The 20,904-nt window shown below is 35.1% G+C and overlaps 1 protein-coding gene across 2 annotated transcripts; it reads left to right on the top strand.

The window, feature by feature from the left end:
- The first annotated feature begins 12,973 nt into the window (after positions 1-12,973).
- On the top strand, positions 12,974-20,560 carry TRMT10C (tRNA methyltransferase 10C, mitochondrial RNase P subunit). Of its 2 annotated transcripts, XM_072614145.1 has the most exons (4): positions 13,028-13,340; positions 13,765-13,936; positions 14,527-14,691; positions 19,025-20,560. In XM_072614145.1, the coding sequence occupies exon 4, from the start codon at positions 19,039-19,041 to the stop codon at positions 20,299-20,301; it is 1,263 nt and encodes a 420-aa protein (XP_072470246.1). In that variant the 5' UTR covers positions 13,028-13,340; positions 13,765-13,936; positions 14,527-14,691; positions 19,025-19,038; the 3' UTR covers positions 20,302-20,560. The 2 variants fall into 2 exon arrangements, with proteins under 2 accessions (XP_072470245.1, XP_072470246.1); XM_072614144.1 differs by lacking the exon at positions 14,527-14,691 and having other exon boundaries at positions 12,974-13,340.
- The last annotated feature ends 344 nt before the right edge of the window (positions 20,561-20,904 follow it).

The following is a 20,904-nucleotide window of genomic DNA, read 5'->3' as shown; positions in this document are numbered from 1 at the left end:
AAATGAGCTTCAAAAGACAAAAGGCATTGAGACCAGATGGATGTACAAGTGAATTCTACCAGACATTTTAAGATCAACTAATTCTAATGTTAAATAAATTATTTAAAATAATAAGCAAAGAAAAAGTCCTGCCAAACAAACTCCTTTTGTGAAAAAAATTGAGGTTTTGATACCTAAATCAGGAAGAGCAAAAACAGAAAGAAAATTACAGACCAATTTCACTAATGAATATTGATGCAAAGATACTAAGTAAGATACTAGCTAGGAGACTACAACAAAACATCACAAAGATTATACACATTCTGATCAAGTATACTAGGAATGCAGGAATGGTTTAATATAAGGAAAACTATCAATATAATTGATTATATGAATTTAAAAAGTAACAAAAGTCATATAATTATATCAACAAATTCAAGAAAATCTTGATAAAATATAACACTCATTCCTATTAAAAACACTTGAAAACATAAATAATAAGAAACATCTACCTAAAACCATCACCAAGCATTATTTATAAAGGAGATAAGCTAGAAGCCTTCCCAATAACAGCAAGAAAGACACAAGGATGGTTATTATCACTCTTCACTAGAGTTATTATTCAACATTACTGAATTATTCAATATTATATTAGAAATTCTAGCAATAGCAATAAGAGAAGAAAAAAGAAATGGAAGGAATCAAAATGGGCAATAAAGTAATAAAAACTATCTCTTTTTGCAGATGATATGATGATATATTTAGAATATCCTAGAGACTCAACTAAAAGTTAGTTGGAAAAATTAATAACTTTAACCAAGTAGCAGTATATCAAACAAGCCCAAATAAACCATCAGCATTTCCACATATCACCAACAAAACTCTGCAAGAAGAGATAGTAAGAGATACCCCATTTAAAATAACTGTAGACAGTATAAAATACCTATGAATATACCTGCCAAGGTATACAGGGACTATCTCAACAGAATATTAATTATAAAAGACTTTTTAAACAAATAAAGTCAGATTTAAGTAATTGAAGAAATATTAATTGTTCATGGGTAGGCAGGACCAACATAATAAAAATGACAGTTCTACCTAAGCTAATCTATTTCTTTAATGCTGTTCCAATTAAATTACCAAAAATTTATTTTATTGAGCTAAAAAAAAATGAACAAAATTCATTTGGAAAAATGAAAGGTCAAGGAATTAATGGAGGGGAAAAGCAATGGAAGGAGTTCTAGTAATGCCAGATCTTAAACTGTATTATAAGGCAGTGATTAGCAAAGCTATCTGGAACTAAGAAATAAAAAGGTAAATCAGTGGACAGAGCAGACACACAATACACACTACCAAATAATTACAGCAATCTGTATTTGACAAATGTAAAGATTTAAGTGTTGGGGATAAGAATTCACTATTTGGTAAAAAAAAAAAAAATTCTTGGGAAAACTAGAAAGCAGAAATTGGGCATAGACCAATATCTTACACCATTTACTGAGATAAGGTCAAAAGGGATATATGACTGCCAGGCCTAGAGGCCTGTGTGGGCTACCCGAGTCTTCTTACCTCACCTCCGAGGTCTTCGGTTGGCCAAAACCGGATGCTCATATGAGAGAAAGGACATTCCAGAGTCGAACAAGGGTTGAGCTTTATTTCAGGGTCTAGTTACAAGTGCAGGGGGGTCTTCCTTAGGAGGAAGAGGGGGAGATTTCCTAAGGAGGCTAGGATCTTAAGGGATTGGAAGTAGAAGTACAAGCGGGGAGAGAGGGGGAGGGGAGAGAAGAAAGAAAAGAAACGGAGCCTACTGTCCTCTTGGCTCCTCACGTGCTAAGAGAGCTTTCAGGCTTCCTCAATCCTACTTAACCTTCAGCCACACAGTTTGCATCTCAATACCGTGCTGTTAGATAACAATAGTGTGCCCAGATCCGGGACCATCTCGAGGGCGGGGAGATCTCTCTCCCATCACGTTTCTCACGGGAAGAGGCGGAATTACTCGAGATAGCTCAGTTCACCTCTATTCCCTGCCGTTTCCTGGGAGGGTCTCATGAGAGCTCTAAGATTTAGAAGCTCCCACCTTTACCCGCCCGAGACTGTCCACACGGAATTGAGCTTCCAATCCCAACATATGACCTAGATATAAAGGAAGATATCATAAGAAAACTAGAACAACGTAGCCCTATCAGATTTACAGATAGGAGAGCAATTTATGAATAAACAAGAGAGAGAGAAAGAGAGAAAGCGCATTGTGAGATATGAAATGATTGATTTTGATTACATTAAATTAAAAAGTTATTAACCAAATAAAACCAATGCAGTCAAGATTAGAAGGAAAGCAGAAAATTGATTGTAAAATTTATAGACAGTTTCTTAGATAAAGCTTTCATATCTCAACTATATAAAGAACTGTCCAATTTATATGACTACAAGACTCACATCATCTCACATCCATCAGATTGGCTAAAATGATAGAAGTAGAAAATGACAAATGTTGGAGGGGATGTGTAAAAATAATAGCAATATTGTTCAAAGAACAACTGTGAACTAAGGTATTTTGAGTATTAGAAATATTCAGAATAACTACAAAAGACCTATGAAGGAAGATGCTATCCACCTCCAGAGAAAGAACTGATAAAAAGAGGCAGGTATAGTATGGTTTTAAATACTTGTACATGTCTATATATAATGGTGATCTTCTCTAGTGAAGAGTGAAGGAGGGAGAAAAAAAATTTAAAAGTGCACAGCAGAAAACAAAAGAAAACGGAAGCACAGAAAAGTAAGGTAGCTTTGAAAACTATGTGTAGTATTTATTACATAGTTTTTCATGATTTCATATTGAATTCTCTTTTTGTGTTGTGCTGTGTACATGTGAGTCTCATAGTCATATAAATTTGACAGTTCCTTATTTAGTTGAGATATGAAAGCTTTGTTGTTGTTGTTATTGTTTCATATTTAAGTTCAAAATGAATTTTAAAATGTTAAAAAAAAAACAAATAGGTTCTCTCTCTCGCTCTCTTTTTTTAATCTCTTTGGGATACAGACCTAGCAATGGTATTGCTGGATCAAAGGAAATGCACAGTTTTATAGCCCTTTGGGCATAGTTCCAACTTGTTCTTCAGAGTGACTGGACCAAGCTCAGAATTCCACCAATAGTGTATTAGTGTCCCCATTTTCCCATATCCCCTCCAACATTTATCATTTTTCTTTTCTATCATATTAGCCAATCTGATGGGTGTGAGGTGATACTTCATTTTTTAATTTTTTAATTTGCTATAATTAACTTAGAGCAAATTTTAATTTAACTCTAATTAACAGTGATTTAGAGTATTTTTTCTTATGACTATAGGTAGCTTTGATTTCTTTGTCTGAAAACTGCCTGTTCATGTCCTTTGACTATTTATCAATTAATGGGGAATGACTTGTATTCTTATAAATTGAATTCGGTTCTCTGTAATTTGAGAAATGAGGCCTTTATCAGAGATACTTGCTGTAAAATTTCCCCTTTCCCCTCCCAGTTTTCTGCTATCCTTCTAATTTTGGTTAAATTGATTTTGTTTGTGCAAAAACTTTTAAATTTTATTGTAATCAAAATTATTTTACATTTTATAATACTCTCTATATCTTCTTTGGCCCTAAATTCTTCCATTATCCATAGATCTGAAAGGTAAACTATTCTATGCTCTCCTAATTTGCTTATGGTATCACCTTTCATGTCATGGAATTTGAAATATCTAACAAAATAAATAAAAATACAACAGGAAATAGATAATGTTGATAAGTGGTTTTCTAAGTCAATATATTGCCCATAGATATCCTTATGTATGGCTGGCTGGTCCCTAACCTATTTGTATTTGATATCAGTGGTCTAGAGTAGACAGAGCAAAGGAGTGATGAAAACAAGGAGAGAAACCCTCTCAAGAAATGGGAACAAAAAATAAAATTAAAAAAATCTAATGAGCGGGTCTAGCTAAAGGGACGGATAAAGCAGAATTTAATTGACTGAGAGGGGTAACAATTGGGGAGGGGGAGAGAGGACAAACTAAATAATAGATTTTTTAAAAAGTAAAGAAAAAAATTATTAAGTAAAAATCTAAAGGGAAAGAGGTGACAAACAAGAGGGAGGAATCAAGAGTGAGAGAGCTACTGAGAACAGGGCCACATTTTCAAAAATTAACAGCAAGTAACTGAATAAACATAGTACTGTATAATGGAAAAGAGAGGAAAAGATCATAACTTGAAAAAATGGAGGAAAATATAACCCTAATTCTCATAACATTAAATGTTATGAATGTTTAAATGTTAAATGTTATTGGATTAAACAATCCAATAAAAGAACGGTAACAGATTGGATAAAAAAACAAAACTCTACAATCTGTCACATGAAAGAAGCACATTTAAAAAACAAATACATACATAAAATAAAACTGAGGATATAGAAAAAAAATTCACTATGTCTCAAGTAATGCAATAAAAAGTTATTGGTTCAGGGACCACCGATAATAGTGGTTCAAATAACAAATCATAGAAACAATAAATATATGAAAGCATATATAATATTGCATTATACAATCTACTGCTTGCATTCTCAGTGATTTGGGAAGGGTGAAAGGAGGGAGAGAATTTGGAACTGAAAATTTTTTAATGGTATTAAAAAAAAAGAAAAAGAATTATATGAAAGAAAATGACAGTGTTGAAGCAACAAGCCAAAATTTCTGGGATGTAACTAAAACAATCCTCAAGGAAAAAATCATATCCTTACATATATATACATATATATATATATATATATATAAACAAAATAATAAAAAAGAAATCGCATTCCAAATAACTACAAAATTCTTGAAATATCTGGGGATCAATTTATCCAAGCACACAAAGACTTGTATAGATTCAATTCCAAAGTAGAACTTAAATTCAGAACAACTTAATTGGCTGGAGCAATATTCAGTGCTCATGGTTAGACTATACAAATATAATAAAAATGACAACTCTTCCAAAGTTAATTTATACCAGGAATGCTATGTCAATCAAATTGTCCAGGAAATATTTTGTAGAACTTGCTAAAAAATATAACAAAATGCTTTCACAAAAACAACATCTAAAATATGAAAGGAAATGATGAAAAGTAGGTGTTAAGGGGGAAAACCTTTAAGAAAGACCTTCAAGACCTCAAGTTATATTATAAAGCAGCTGTACTGATTTAAAAGAACAGAGAGATTAATGAAACTGCATAGGAAAGAGAGAACCAGAAATAATGGAACTCAATAATCTAGTTTTTGATAAGGTGGAAAACATAAATTATCTAGGAAATATACTTAAATAAAAACTATCAGGAAAACTAGAAAACAATCTAGGAGAAATTAGGTTTAGGCCAGAATCTTATGCCATATTCCACAATACATTCTAAATACAACCTTAATAGTAAGGATCATAATATTAAAAAATTAAGAGAGAAGCAGATAGCTTTCACAGCTATGAATAAATGTATTCCGAATCAAACAATAGATAGAGAAAATTACAAAAGATAAAACAGGTAACTTTGATGATAGAAAACTGAAAAGCTTCTGCAGAAAGATAAGGAGAGTGGTCAAATGTGGGGAAAATGTATGAAATTTCTCTGATAAGAATTTAGTATCTGAGATTTTACATATATATACATACACACATACCGACACATATATTACATATGGAAAAAATGACTAATATGGTCAAATAATAATAGTATAACTAATAGTCATTCTTTCATACATAAGCAGTCAAAGGATATTAAAAATAGCTCTCAGAAGGATTGAATTGCAAAGTACTCATGACCACAGAAAAATGCTCTAAATCATTAATAATAATAGGAATGAATGTTTTAAAATAGAATCTTGAAGTTTCCCCTTATATCCTGAAAATTGGCAAAAATAAAAAATAGAAATAGCCAAAGTTAGAGTGATTGTAGTATGATATGCACACTATACATTGTTGATGGAGTTGTAAAATAGTAAAAACCACTTTAGAAAGCAATTTGGCATTATTCAAATAAGTTGTCCATAACTTTTGAACAAGGGACTCCATTACTGGGCTTACACCCCAAGGAAGCCATCAATAAGAAGAATGTTCCCATTTATACCAAAATACTTATATTTGTTCTTTTTATGATAGCAAAGAATTGTAAAGTAGTTACCTATTTATTGGGGAATGGTAGAACAAATTGTGGTTAAAATAAATGATGTATGTGATAAATATACAGAAGCATGGGAAGATCTTCATGAAATATTTTCATAACGGAGAGTGAAGTAAGCAGAGCCAAGAAAACAATATACATGTTAAATACGACACTGCAAATGGATTCTAACTTATCTCCATTACAGATAATATTTGCTGATGGTTTTAAATATTTATCATTTTAAAGAAAGCTCCATTTATTTCTATGCTCTCTAATGTTTTTTTATTTATTTTTAGATTATGACATTCATTTCCACAAATTTTCAGTTCCAATTTTTCTCCCCATCTCTCCCCTCCCCTTACCCCATAACACCTAACATTCTGATTATCCCTTCCCTCAATGTGCCCTCCCTTCTATCACACTCTACCTTTCCCTTATCCCCATCATCTCTCTTTTCTTGTAGGGCAAGAGAGATTTCTACACTCCATTCCCTGTATTTCTTATTTCCAAGTTATATGCAATAACAATTCTCAACATTTGTTTCTAATACTTTGAATTCCAACTTCTCTCCCTTCCTCCCTCCCCACCCATCCCCACTGACAAGGCAAGCATTTCAATATAGGCTATATATGTGTAGTTTTGCAAAAGACTTCCATAATAGTCATGTTGAGTAAAAGTAACTATATTTCCCTCCATCTTACCCTGCCCCCCTTTTATTCTATTCTCTCTTTTGACCTCTTCCCTTCCCAAAAGTGTTTGTTTCTAGTTACTCTCTTCTCCCATTTGCCCTCCCTTCTATCATCCCCTTCACTCCACTTATCCCCTTCTCCCCTACTTTCCTGTAGCGTAAGATAGATTTCATACCAAATTTAATGAGCATGTTATTCCCTCCTTAAGCCATATGTGAAGAGAGTAGGCTTCACTTTTCCCCTCTTACCTCCTCCCTTTTCTCCTCCATTGAAAGAGATTTTTCTTAACTCTTTTATGAGTGATAATTTGCCCCATTTCATTTCTCCCTTTCTCCTCCAAATATTTTCCTCTCTCACCCCTTAATTTTATTTTTTTATAGATACCATGCCTTCTGATTCAACTCAACCTGTGCTCTCTGTCTATATGTATGTGTGTGTGTCTGTGTGTGTGTGTCCGTGTGTGCATAATCCCTCCTCCTACCCAAACACTGAGAAAAGTCTCAAGAGTTACAAATGTTATCTTTCCATGTAGGAATGTAAATAGTTCAGCTTTAGAAAGTCCTTTATGATTTTTCTTTCCTGTTTACCTTTTCATGCTTCTCTTGATTCTTGTGTTTGAAAGTCAAATTTTATATCCAGTTCTGGTCTTTTCATCAAGAATACTTGAAAGTCCTTTATATCATTGAATGACTATTTTTCCCTTTAAATATTATACTCAGTTTTGCTGGGTAGGTGATTCTTGGTTTTAATCCCAGTTTTTTTTACTTCTGGAATATTGCATTCCAAAGCCCTTTGATCTTTTAATGTAGAAGGTGCCAGATCCTGTGTTATCCTGATTGTATTTCCACAATATCTGAATTGTTTCTTTCTAGCTGCTTGCAATATTTTCTCCCTGACCTGGGAACTCTGAAATTTGGCCACAATACTCCTAGGAGTTTCTCTTTTCAAGTTTCTTTCAGGAGGTGATCAGTGGAGTCTTTCAATATTTCTTTTGCCCTCTGATTCTAGAATATCAGGGCAGTTTTCCTTGATAATTTCATGAAAGATAATGGCTAGGCTCTTTTTTGATCATTACTTTCAGATAGTCCTATAATTTTTAAATTGTCTCTCCTGGATCTATTTTCCGGGTGAGTTGTTTTTCCAATGAAATATTTCACATTATCTTCTATTTTTTCATTCTTTTGGTTTTGTTTTGTAATTTCTTGGTTTTTCATAAAGTCATTAGCTTCCCTCAGCTCAACTCTCATTTTTAAACAACTATTTTCTTCAGTGAGCTTTTGAACCTCCTTTTCCATTTGGCTAATTCTGCTTTTTAAAGCCTTCTTCTCTTCATTGGCTTTTTGGCCCTCTTTTGCCAATTGAGTTACCCTATTTTTAAAGGTGTTATTTTCTTCAGCATTTTTTTGGGTCTCCTTTAGCAAGCTGTTGACTCACTTTTCAAGCTCTTCCATGGCCTGAGCCCATTGCATATTCATTTTGGAGGTACTGGATGCAGAAGCCTTGACTTCCTCTGACAGTATGCATTTTTCTTCCTCATCTGAAAGGATGGAAGAAAATACCTGTTCACCAAGAAAGTAACCTTCTATGGTCTTATTTTTTTTTCCCTTTTTTGGGCATTTTCCCAGCCAGTTACTTGACTTCTGAATCCTTTGTCAAGAGAAGGGTCCTAGTGTTCCTCCTCACCCCAGGACCATGCTCAGGGCTAAGATTCAGATCAGCTGCTCAATTCCCCCAGGGGCTTTAGGAAGAGTGCTTCAGAGATGGAAGCTGCTGCTGCCTTAGCAGCTACAGCCACCTCCACGTGGGGCCAGTGCTGGGGGGACCCCGCTCCCCTCTCACCCAGCTGGGAAAGCCCTCTCACTGACCTTTGAAGCTTTCTTTGGCACTTGTGGGTTGAGGGATCTGAGACCCTCCCTGCTGGGGATTCTGCCCTAGAGGTCTGTTCTGGTCCTATTCCTCCCGATGCTGTGTGTCCAGGGCTGGGCTCCACTCCACTCCACTCAGCATCCAGTGCAATAGACCTTTTCTGTCAGCCTTCCTGGTTACCTTTTGGCTGGAAATCCCTTTCACTCTGTCGCTCTGTGGCTTCTGCTCCTCTAGAATTTGTTGTCATTTTTTACAGGTATTTTATGGTCTGTGGGGGAAGAGCTAGAGTATGTGTGTCTTTTTACTCTGCCATCTTGGCTCCGCCCCCCTTCCTAATGTTTTTAATAAGAACCACTGTTGTATTTTGTCAAAGGCTATTTCTCCATCTATTGAGGTAATCTTATGATTTCTATTGATTTTACTATGATATGATCAATTATGGTGATAGTTTTGCTAATATTCAACCAGAACTGCATTCCTGGTCATACTATATGATCCTTGTGATATATTGCTGTCATTTCCTTGCTAGTATTTAAATTTTTTTGCATTAATGCTGTTGTGTTCATCCTTAGTATTTGAAGAATACCATAATATCAGAGAAATGATGACATGACTTGCACTTGACTTTGTTTTGAGTGAGGGAGGGCTGTGCAAGTTCACCAGCTTCACTTTTTCCTCCTGAGCCATCTGGATCCAAAGACCAAATATTCATTAGGATATTAGCTTGATATTAGCTTATGGAGATGGCCCAGAATGCAAAGGGAGACCTTGGCCTTTTTAGGTTAAGGTCTTTTCAGGTACTCATTTAGAGGGAGGTAACACTCATTCAGTGAATAGGCCTCTTTAAGAAATAGTCAGAGAATGGCCCCTTTAATGAGCAAAAGAAAAAAATAACTAAATCAAGCTGAAAGGGAAAGGGAAACAATTACTACTGATAATCTCTCTAAGCCAGGAGTGTCCAGAGAACAGTCATTAAGTGAAGCTTGGGTAGGGACCTATTGTTTAATCTATGGCTTCAGAGTATACTGAAGGTTTTGGGAAAGATGAGAGAGAGAGACAGAGACAGAGACAGAGACACAGAGACAGAAACAGAAAGAGAGAGAAAGAGAGGAAGGAAGGAAGGAAGGAAGGAAGGAAGGAAGGAAGGAAGGAAGGAAGGAAGGAAGGAAGGAAGGAAAGAAGGAAGAAAGAAAATTTAGCTAGTAAACCCCAAGTTAACTGGGCAGCCTCTGACCAGTTATATTCCTTTGTCTGAAGCAAGAACAGGTAGTTTTCTTTAAAAAGCAATGAAAAGAAATAGAAGGAAACAATGGAATGGAAAAGACATCTCTTAAATAAAATTAGACATTCCAAGGGAACTCTTCATGCAAAAAAATGGGTGTGAAAAAATACAAAAACAGTGGGAACCTCAATGAAGCAAAAAAGATTAAGAGGTGACAAGAATATACAGAAGAACTATACTAGACAGATAGACCACAATGATATGGTTACTGATCTAGAGCCAGTCATCCTGGAGAATGAAATGAGGTATACCCTAGCAAGATAATAGAATTCTGGTTGAGTTTTTTAAATCATAAAAGATGTTGCTGCTAAAGTGTTCTACTCAGCATATCAGTAAAGTTGGAAAACTCAGCAGTGGCCAATGGACTGGAAAAGATCAGCTTATGTTCTAATCGTAAAGAAAGACAATGCCAAGGAATGTCTGAATTACTGAATAATAGTACTCATTTCACATTTTATTGACAAAAGACACAAAATCTCCCCTAATTACTACTATGGCTACATTCCAAAAATTCTGATATGTTTTCTCATTCTTAGCGTTCTCTTTAATGAAATTACTGATTGTTTCTATGATTTGTTTTTTCACCCACTTATTCTTTAGGATTATTTAGTTTCCAATTAATTTTTAATCTATCTTTCCACTGTCTTTTATTGAATCTAATTTGTATTACATTATGATCTGAAAAGGATGCCTTTAATCTTTTAAAAGATTAAATTTTAATCTTTTTAATTTTTTAAAATCTTTTAAAATGAGTACCTGCTTTTCTACATTTGGCTGTAAGGTTTTTATGCCCTAATACGTGGTCGGTTTTTGTGTAGGTACCACATGCTACTGAGAAAAAGGTATATTCTTTTCTATTCCCATTCAATTTTCTCCAGAGGTCTATCATATTAAGTTTTCTAAAATTCTATTTACCTCCTTAACTTCTTTCTTGTTTATTTTTTGGTTAGACTTATCTAGTTCTGAGAGAGGAAAGTTGAGGTCTCCCAATTATATAGTTTTATTGCCTGTTTCCTCCATTTAACTTCTTTAACATTTAACTTTCCTTCATTTAACTTCTTTAAAAATTTAGATACTATACCATTTAGTGCATATGTTTTTTTTATTGCTATTACTTCACTGTTTATGGTACCTTTCAGCAAGATATAGTTTCCTTCTTGTCTGTTTTAGATCTATTTTTGCTTTTGCTTTGTCTGAGATCATGATTGATACACCAGCTTTTTTTTTTTTACTTCAGCTGAAGCATAATAGATCCTGTTCTAGCCCCTTACCTTTACTGTGTGTCTCTGTCTTTCAAATCAACAGAGTAAATGGAAAGAATAACCACATACCCACAAAAATCAAATGTAACAAATGTTACAAAATTTTAAATATAATGCATAGCTTAGATGAAGAGATATAAGAGGACACTGCTACCCCTCCCTTTTGTGAAGGTGTGAGATTCACAGGTTTTACACATTGTATAGGTTTTCAGATTTTTTTCAATGTATCTATCAATTGTGCTGACTTTTTTTCCTCTTTAAAAAATATTATTTCTTATATGGTATAGAAGAGGAGGAAGGATAGGGGAGTGACTATGATGATGATAACAGAAGATATCAATAAAAATTTACTTTTAAATTTTTTTAAAAGATGAATGAGAGAAAAGAGGTACATATAACCCTGAAGTTTTGAGTGTGGGATGCAGATTTTTAATAAAATAAAAGTTCCTTGAAATCAGGCATTGTTTTACTTTTGTTTTTGTATCCTCAGTGCATATCTGCCCTGCAATAACCATCTAGTGAATGCTAACTGTTTGAAAAATGTAAACTAAGCTAAAAGTTCGGAAAAATGGAGGGAAATGTAAGAAAAAAAATAGATAATCAAAAACAACTCACTGAGAAAAAATCAAGCAGAGATTATTTAAGAATCACTCTATTCTCTGAAAACCATGACCAACAAAAAATTTGAATACCATATTTTAAAAAGAAAACAAAATCACCTAAACCTTTTCGACCAGAAAAGAAAGTAAAATATAAAAAAATCCTCCACTCACCTCCTGAAAGAAACTCCAACATAAAAATATCCAAGAATGTCATAGCCAAATCCCAGAGTTTCCAAGTCAAAGAAAAACATACTACAGTCTGCCAAGAAAGTATGATTAGAATCACTCAAGACTTTACACAAATCTTAAAAAAGAAGAGAAAGTCTTGGTACGTTAATCCTGAAGGCAGGAGACAAAGGTATAAAGCCAAGAATTACTTAAACTGTAAAACTGAATACAATCCTATAGGGGAAAATAGAGCTTTCATAGAATAGAGAACCATCATTCATTCTAGAAGAAAATAAAAGAGCTAGCAGAAACTTTAAAATGCAAGCAGAGCGATCACAAGAGAAACCTAGAAAGTTAAACGCATTTGAACAATGGAAAAGGTTGATAGAATGAAGTATATACATTCTAGCAGAAGTGATAAGTTCCCTTTAGACTATCACTGTTTTCAAGGGTCATAGGAAAAAAATATTAATACTGGCGCTGGGTGTGGTTTTCTTCCACTTCGCTGGTTTTAAAAGAGAAAAGGAATACAATAGAAACAAAATAAGGGGGGGGGGGGGGGGGGAGGAGAGAAACCTATGACTGCATTATTATGTGATCATAAGTACATACGAACATAAAAGGGGGAATAAGGAAGATACACTGGCAGGGACATTTTAAAATTTGATAGTATTACCAAAATGCCAGTTTTCAGTAGTTATTCCGGGCATAATGAACAGCATGTGCAAAGAGACCAGTTGCCTTGGGGAAAACTGTATGGCTGCAAAGTCCAGTACTAGGAATGGGAGTTAGGAAATGGGGCTGCAAACTGTGAATAGCACTGGTTTTTTATTCTGGAAGCAATAGGGAGCCACTGGAGAAAACTTAGTAGCGTAACATAACCTTATCTATTCAAGAGAAAAAGTGATCTGCCTGCGCTCCTCAGCAGCGCTGCACTCCACGTGAAACTACGCTAACCTACAGCCCCAGGCCTCAGTCCGGAAGGCGAGCGCCCCAGATCACGTGGGCCGGGTGGGGAAGTGTTTCAGGAAAAGTCTCGGAATAACAGGAGAGGACTAGGAATAGGAGTCTTTGGTTCCGTGCCTCCCATTTCCCAATCTCCACTGGCAAACACTGACAAACAGACGCCTCCACTCTTAACATCAGCTCGGGAATACACCACACGGCTTGCACATCGCGTTCCCTACGCCATCAAGGGGCGTCAGACGTAAGGTTTGCGTCGGCGCGGCGTCCAATGCTGCATAGCGTGAGACGCGAGGCGGGACTTCGGACCGCGCGCTTACGAGACCTTAGAGCGATTTCCGGGACGAATTCGGCCAGTTTACCACGCTATATCTGAGGGTGAGTTCGGAGATTATCCGTTTTTACTTCGGTCTAGGCATCCAGTTTCCTTTAAGATCTCAGGCCCACTGAGTGAAGCAGGGGGTCAGCGGAGGGAGTAGAGGGGCACGAAAAAAGAGAGCCGGGACTCGGCTTTTTAATAGAAATTTCACAGATAGAAGCATTTAAATGATAGAGTTTGCTTTTTACCTCTTCGCAACAGTCCTGTGATGGAAGCAAATACTACCATCAACGTTGTGAAGACTGAGGATCAGTGAGTTTGAAGATGAATTTTTCCCAAATCAAAGCTGCATCCCTTAAGAGTATTTAATACAGTAGCCGGGAACCGTTCTCACATAACCCTCTATTCCCGGTACCATGTGCACGTTTTAAAAAACTAGAAATTGAGTTATTCAAAATGTTAACTTTTATTTTATTTTTCTAGTGTGGATCACTACCAAGAAAACTACACACTTATTCGGAGTTTAGGGGCTTTATGAGAGATGACTTGGTGATGCCATTGAAGTAAAATGTACTCGTCTGACCTACATGATTTAATGTGAAGGGCTTACCAGTCAATAAAGAGGACTGCACCCAAAATCACAACCCGTTGCAGGGTAAGGGGTTACTTATCTTCATAACTGAACTTGGCTCTTGAAATGTCATTTATACACAGAAACTCTAGTAGGAAATTACTTAAATTTCTTACTAGTAAAATTATAGTACATTATTTAACGTTAGAAATTAGTACTCTCCTAGAAAATTCCTAATTTAATAATAATTTAAAGCAGCAATTGAAATTTAAAAGTTGGAGGGGTCCTTAGAATTATCCAATGTTTCAAAATAGTTCTTAATTTTAGAGAACTAATAATGTAATTTTAATGTAGAATTTGTATATCTAAACTGCTTCTTTTTGGGAACGTAGACATGAAATATCTGTTCATCCAGTAGCTCCTTACCAAGTTGCCACACATCCTTATTTTTTTTTTTTTTTTTTGCTTTTTCTCCTTAATGCTTCTGGTTTGAGTTTTTTGGCTTTTCTGTCCTTAGAGATTTTATTGACGGTCTAGACCTAGTCATAAGTGAAGCAACATGGAAGAAGACATCACTTAGTTTGAGCCCCAATATAGCCGTAGTACATTTCTTTTTGTCCCCTGATTCAGTATTTGTTCTTAACATTCTTTTATTTTTAAATTGTGTCTTCCAGATTCTCTCTCCCTCACCCACAGAGAAAGCAGGCAATATGATAATCAGTTATACGTGTGAAATTATTTCCATATTAGCCACATTGCAAAAAAAAAAGGCAAGAAAAATAAACTGAGAAAATTATACTTCATTTTGCACCCAGACATCCTCATTTCTCTATCTGGAGGTAGATATTTTCATCATGAGTGCTTTGGAATTTTCTTGGATCATTGTATTTATCAGATTACATCTTTCAGACTTGATCATAATTAAAACATTGCTGTTGGCCTGCACCCTGATCTCTACTGGGTCTTCTCACTTTATTTTGCCTCAGTTTACATAGGTCTTGCCATGTTTTTGTGAAACTATCCCTTCCCCCACCCTATCATTTTGTCATTTCTTGTGGCACAATAGTACTGTATCGCAGTCATGTCACAGCTTATTGAGTCATTCCCCAGTTGAACATCTCGAATTCTAATTCTTTGCCATCTCAAAAAGAACTGCTATAAATATTTTTTATACATCTAGGTCCTTTTCCTTTGATCTTTTTGGAATGCAGACCTAGTAGTGGCATTGGATATGGTATAGTAGGGTCATAGGGTATGTACAGTATTATAACTCTTGGGGCATAGTTCCAAATTATTCTCCAGAATGATTGGACCAGATTATAACTGTGCCAACAGTGAATTAGTCAACCTATTTTCCCTCATCTCCTCTTGGCATTTGTCATTTCTGAAAGGTTGTTTTAATTTGCATTTCTATAATCAAAATTGATTTGAGGCATTTTTTTCCAAATAACTATAGATAGCTTTTGATTTCTTCTGAAAACTACCAGTTCATATCCTTTGGCTATCAATTGGGGAATGACTTATTTTTATACATTTGATTCAGTTCTCTATATATTTGAGAAATGAGGCTTATATTAGAGAAACTGTTAAAATTTTTGCTATTCATTGTGTAATTCATTTACCTTTTAGTGAAATGTAGTTTCCCTGATTGCCTCTTTTAATTAGATCTATTTTTGCTTTTGCTTTGTCTGAAATCGTGATTTTTATCCCTGCCTTTGTTATGTTAGCTAAAACTTATTAGATTTTGCTCTAGCTCTTTATTTTAAGTCTGTGTGAGTTTTACTGTTTCACATGTGTCTCTTGTAAACAGTATATTGCTTAATTCTGTTTCCTAATCCATTCTATTATCTCCTTACATTTTATGGGTGAGTTTATCCCACTCTCGTTGACAGTTATGATTACTGTTTCTGTCCATTTCATTTTCTTCTGTTTATTCTTTTTTCTTTTTATTCCATCCCTCCTCAAAAGTCTGTTTTGCTTCTGACCACTACCTCCCTTGATCCACCTACTCTTTTCTGATTTCCACTCCCTTTCTCTGATACCCCTTCTCCCACCTCCCTGTTGGGTAAAATTGATTTCTATACCCATCTGAGAGAGAGAGAGTGTGTGAGTGTGTGTGTGTATACATGTATGAATATATGTGTATACATGTATGTGTATTCCCCTCTTCAAACCAATTCCAGTGGGAGTGTGGTTTAAGCATTCTTTACCTCTCCATTTTCCCTCCTTGTGCGCCTTTTTTTATCTGAGAAATTTTCCCCCATTTTGCTTCTCCCTTCCCCATTTTCCCAGTGCTTTCCTCTTTCCCACCTTCATATTTTTTTGGAGATCATCCTAACATATTGATTCATACCCATGCAAACTCCTAACTGCTGTAACAAATGATACAATTCTTAGGAGTTATGTGTGTCATCTTCCCATATAGGAATGTAATGTAAATAGTTGAACTTTATTGAGTCTCTTATGATTACTCTTTCATGTTTACCTTTTTTATGTTTCTCTGCAGTCTTGTGTTTAATTGTCAAATTTTATATTCATCTCTGGTCTTTTATTAGGAATGCTTGAAAGTCCTCTTTCATTAAATTTCCATTTTTTCCCCCTGAAGGATTATACTTCCTACCTTCTTTGCCTTCCTTTAATGCTCCTTTAATGTGGAAGCTGCTAGATTTTGTGCAAACCTAACTGTGGCTCCACAATATTTTAATTGTTCTAGCTGTTGGCAATATTTTCTTCTTGACCTGGGAGCTATAATTTGGCTATAATATCCCTGGGAGTTTTCATTTTGGAGTGTCTTTCACGAGATAATTGGTGGATTCTTTCAGTTTCTATTTTAGCCTCAGGCTATAAGATATTGAAGCAGTTTTCTTTTGCAGTTTCTTGAAATATGATGTATGGGTTCTTTTTTTAATCACATTGTCTCTTTTAGATCTGTTTACCAGGTCAGTTGTTTTTCTGATGAGATATTTCACATTTTCTTTTTTTTTCATTCTTTTGACTTTCTTTTATTCTTTCTTGGTGTCTTATAGAATCATTAGCTTCCAGTAGCTCAAATCTAATTTTTTAAGAAATTATTTTCTTCAGTGACCTTTTGTACCTCCTTTTTGTATTTGGCCAATTCTGCTTTTCAAAGAGTTTGTTTTTTTAAATGAGTTGTGTCTCTTTTATCCTTAGACCAATTCTGCTTTTTAAGTTGTCATTTTCTTCAGTATTTTTTTGTGCTTCTTATAATAAGCTATTAATTCTCTTTCATAATTTTCTTACATCATTCTCATTTCTTGCCCCAGTTTTTCTTCTACTGCTCTTATCTCTTTCTTTAACTCTTCCAGGAATTCTTGTTGGACTTGTGTCCAGTTAGCGTTTTTTCTTTGAGGCTTTGCTTATGCCTGTTTTCACAATATTGTCTTCTGAATTTGTCTGGGTCTTCCCTGCCACCATGGTAAGTTTTTTATAATCAAATTCTTTTTTTGGTTGTTTCCTTTTTCTTGACTTGGAACTTCATGTTAAAATTAGACTCTGCTTACCTGTGGGTGCAGAGGCCCCATCCCAAATCTTCAGGCTTTTTTTATACTGCTGTTTTCAGAGTTAGTTCCAGGGTTCTATAAGTTTTCAGTGCTCCCAAGGTGGTATGATCCTTGGTAAGGTATGGTCTCCTCTATGTGCTTTACTCAGGAAGGGCCCCCACTTCCCTATAGAGGCAAGTACTAGTGTTCTTTTCTGCCACGAACTACCACCAGAGCCCCTACACCCTTGTAACCTACCAAAAGCTCTCCTTTCTACCCAGAACTTCTTTAGGCATTAGAGTTGCCAATCAGTGCCAGTAAAGGGTCCCCTATATAGGGTTTTTTTCTGACTAGTTGTGCGACCCCCTTAGTGTACCTAGGTTAAGAGCTTCTGAAGCTGCTGTTGCTGCTGCTACCGCTGCCACTGCCTCCAGAGTCTGCTGCTGGTGTTGGTCTGATGGTCTAATGGACAGGCCTTCACCCACTGTTACAGATCTCTCCTGCCAAACTCCTAAATTTTCTTAGGCTAGAAAAATATAATGTGTCTGACCATAACCTTTTGTTTGCTCTACCACTCAAAAATTTGATTTGAGGCATTATTTTAAAGTTGTTTGGAGTGGAATGTTGAGAAAGTTCAGCTGGGTTACTGACTCTAATCCACCATCTTGGCTCAGCCTCGTCTTAGTGCAGAGGCTCCCAAACTTATTTGGCCTACTGCCCTCTTTCTAAAGAAAAAAATTATTCATCGCTCCCCTGGAAATCTTTCTTTAACCCAGTAACAGTTTTTTTGAAATGCATATTTTAAAAGAAATACAAAATTTTTTTAATGATGCATCTTAAATTTAATAATTTATTATAAATTTGTGGATTGTTTTTCCTGCATTGAAATTAGGACATGCACTGTTGCATCATGTAACCATATAGTATCATATCGTAAATGCACATATTCCTGCAGTGCATACTGGATTTCTCAATATGCTCTCCTGCCAACACTTGCTTGTTAAGATTAGTTGACAGACTTGACCAGCGGTTGGTTAAAACTTGCATTTTGTGTGTTATTTGGAAAACAATGTATTTACTACAACTTTAACTCTATTACACAACATATGAAACATGTACAAACAGGTTTTCAAAATTTTCTTCTCTTCTTTCCTTATGCTTCCACAGCCCCCTTACTTTTATTCAGCACCCCCCCAATTGTACCCAAGGATACTACCGCAGCTAACCCCTATCCGTGCCCCTTATCATTTCAGTGCCCCTCATGGGGCACCTATGCTAATGCTTTTCTTTTCTGTTCACTTGGAGTGGTCCCCACTTCCCTGCTATTAAAGAGCAGTGGAATCCTTGGAGAATTTTTATAATCACAGCTGCATGCATACCCTGCATGCTTTCGTATTAGAAGTTGGCCATAGGTTCTTCAACGAGAATTATAGCTGCAACAAAGATGTACCTAAAAGTTGTGACTATTCATCACAGATTTCTACTTTAATATAATTTTTTCAAAAAATAAAATGCATTATTTAGACTAGCCTCATTAGCAACTAGTTAGGAGATTGAAACAGCATCATTCATATAATTTCTTTATTTTTAAAATTTTATTTAAAATATATCTACTTAATAAAACAAGTAAAGTAAAATTTAAGTAAATTTTCATTATATAATTGTTTTCCAGGTCTCTCATACAAAATGACTGCCTGTTTCACGTTTTTAAGACACTTTGCCAGCCGATCTGTTGTGCCATTTATCCTTCATAAGAAAGGAAGAGCAGGTTTATATTTTACCATTCTAAATAAACACCTTTCTTCTAGAACACCTGTTTTGTTTTATCCTAATAAGGAGAATGTCCCACCTACTGAGAAGATAGATTTGGATGAGTGGAAAAATACAATGAAATCTAGTTTACCAGAGGAAAGAAGTAGTTTTACAACCTCAGATGATACTCTAACAGCAGCTAGAGAGTGGATTGAGATGTGTAGACTACTTAACAAAGAAGTGCCAGAACATATTAGTGATCAGGATCTCAAAATGATTGCAGAATGTCCCAGCAAAAAGTCCAAAAAGAAAAAGCTCAAATATTTATATGTCAAGGAAATGCGTAAAAAAACTAAGAAAGAAAAACAGGAAAGGAAAAGAGCAGAAATGGATGAAATTGAAAAGCAAAAACAACTTGGAAATGCTGAAGAATCTGAGAATACAGAGCTAAAGAACACTTTTCTCTTGCCACTTAAGGATAGAGCTTGGAAAACTGAATGGGATTGGAGAAATGCCCAGGCAATGATGTTTGGCCAGCCTTTAGTTTTTGACATGGCTTATGAAAATTTCATGCCTGAAAGAGATTTGAAGAATACTGTGTGCCAGCTCTTAGAAAGTGAAGGAGCCAATCGAAAAAATATAGATCCCTTCCATATATATTTCTGCAATCTCAAAGTTGATGGTGTTTATCACAAAGAATTACTTTATCGTTATAAAGAGAAATGGGACCAATTGCTTTTGACAACAACAGAAAAGTCACATGTAGACATATTCCCAAGAGAAAGTCTTATCTACCTAACTGCAGATTCTCCCAATGTCATGAGTACTTTTAGACATGACAAAATTTACATAATTGGATCTTTTGTTGATAAATGTTCACAACCCCGAATATCTTACGCAAATGCAAAACGACTGAAATTAGCAAATGAACGTCTTCCATTGGACCGATATCTTCATTGGGAAATTGGAAATAAAAATCTCACCTTAGACCAAATGATGCGTATATTATTAACTCTTAAGAATACTGGTGATTGGGAAAAAGCACTGCAATTTGTTCCAAGGAGAAAGCATAGTGGTTTTCATAGTGTTTTCATTGATTCCAAGAATTTACAGAAAAATAAGTCAGAGATTAAGAAATCCTTTCGAAAATTGTCTTCAAATGCACAGAGCAGAGGAACATGGTGGAAGGATGAGTAATACAATCTTAAAGTACTACAATGTCTAAATGATTATCATTAACTTGAAACATAGTATTTTTCACTAGATTACTAATTGGGACTTAAGGTCATCTCTTTAAAGTACCGCTGCCATATTGCAAAAGTGTGTCAGTTATTCTGTTAGTTTACTATATAGTGCACCCATCTCCTGGAAGAGTGCTTTAGAGAATCTGAGTCCCAAGGAAAACTGAACTATTGTCAATTGTGCAGAACAATAAATTGTGCCGTTCATTATTAAATGTGGTCTTTCAGATGATTTAATTCCTACACTCACTAGATTTTTTTAAATAATTATTTTGTAGATTCAATCAGCAAATGTCATTTCAACAGATATCACTTTATAATTGATTTCCAAGCTCAAGGTTGTTGTTGGTTGTTTTTTGTTTTGTCTTCATGTGTTAAAGCAAAAGATCATTAAGTGCTGCATAAGTAGTGTTTATTCAATAGATTTTTTTTGGATGATGAAAAAAGTTTTTGAGTACAACAAAAAATGTTGGATAGATCTTTGTAGTGTAGTATAGTGGGATTATATTTATATTGATTTTCTTTCATAGAAATAAAATATCTAATAAAGTCTACAATA

The sequence above is a fragment of the Notamacropus eugenii genome, chromosome 5, assembly GCF_028372415.1.
Source record: "Notamacropus eugenii isolate mMacEug1 chromosome 5, mMacEug1.pri_v2, whole genome shotgun sequence".
In the NCBI taxonomy this organism is placed as follows: domain Eukaryota; kingdom Metazoa; phylum Chordata; class Mammalia; order Diprotodontia; family Macropodidae; genus Notamacropus; species Notamacropus eugenii.
Note: the sequence above shows the minus strand (reverse complement) of the source record. Positions and strands in the feature narration are given on the sequence as shown.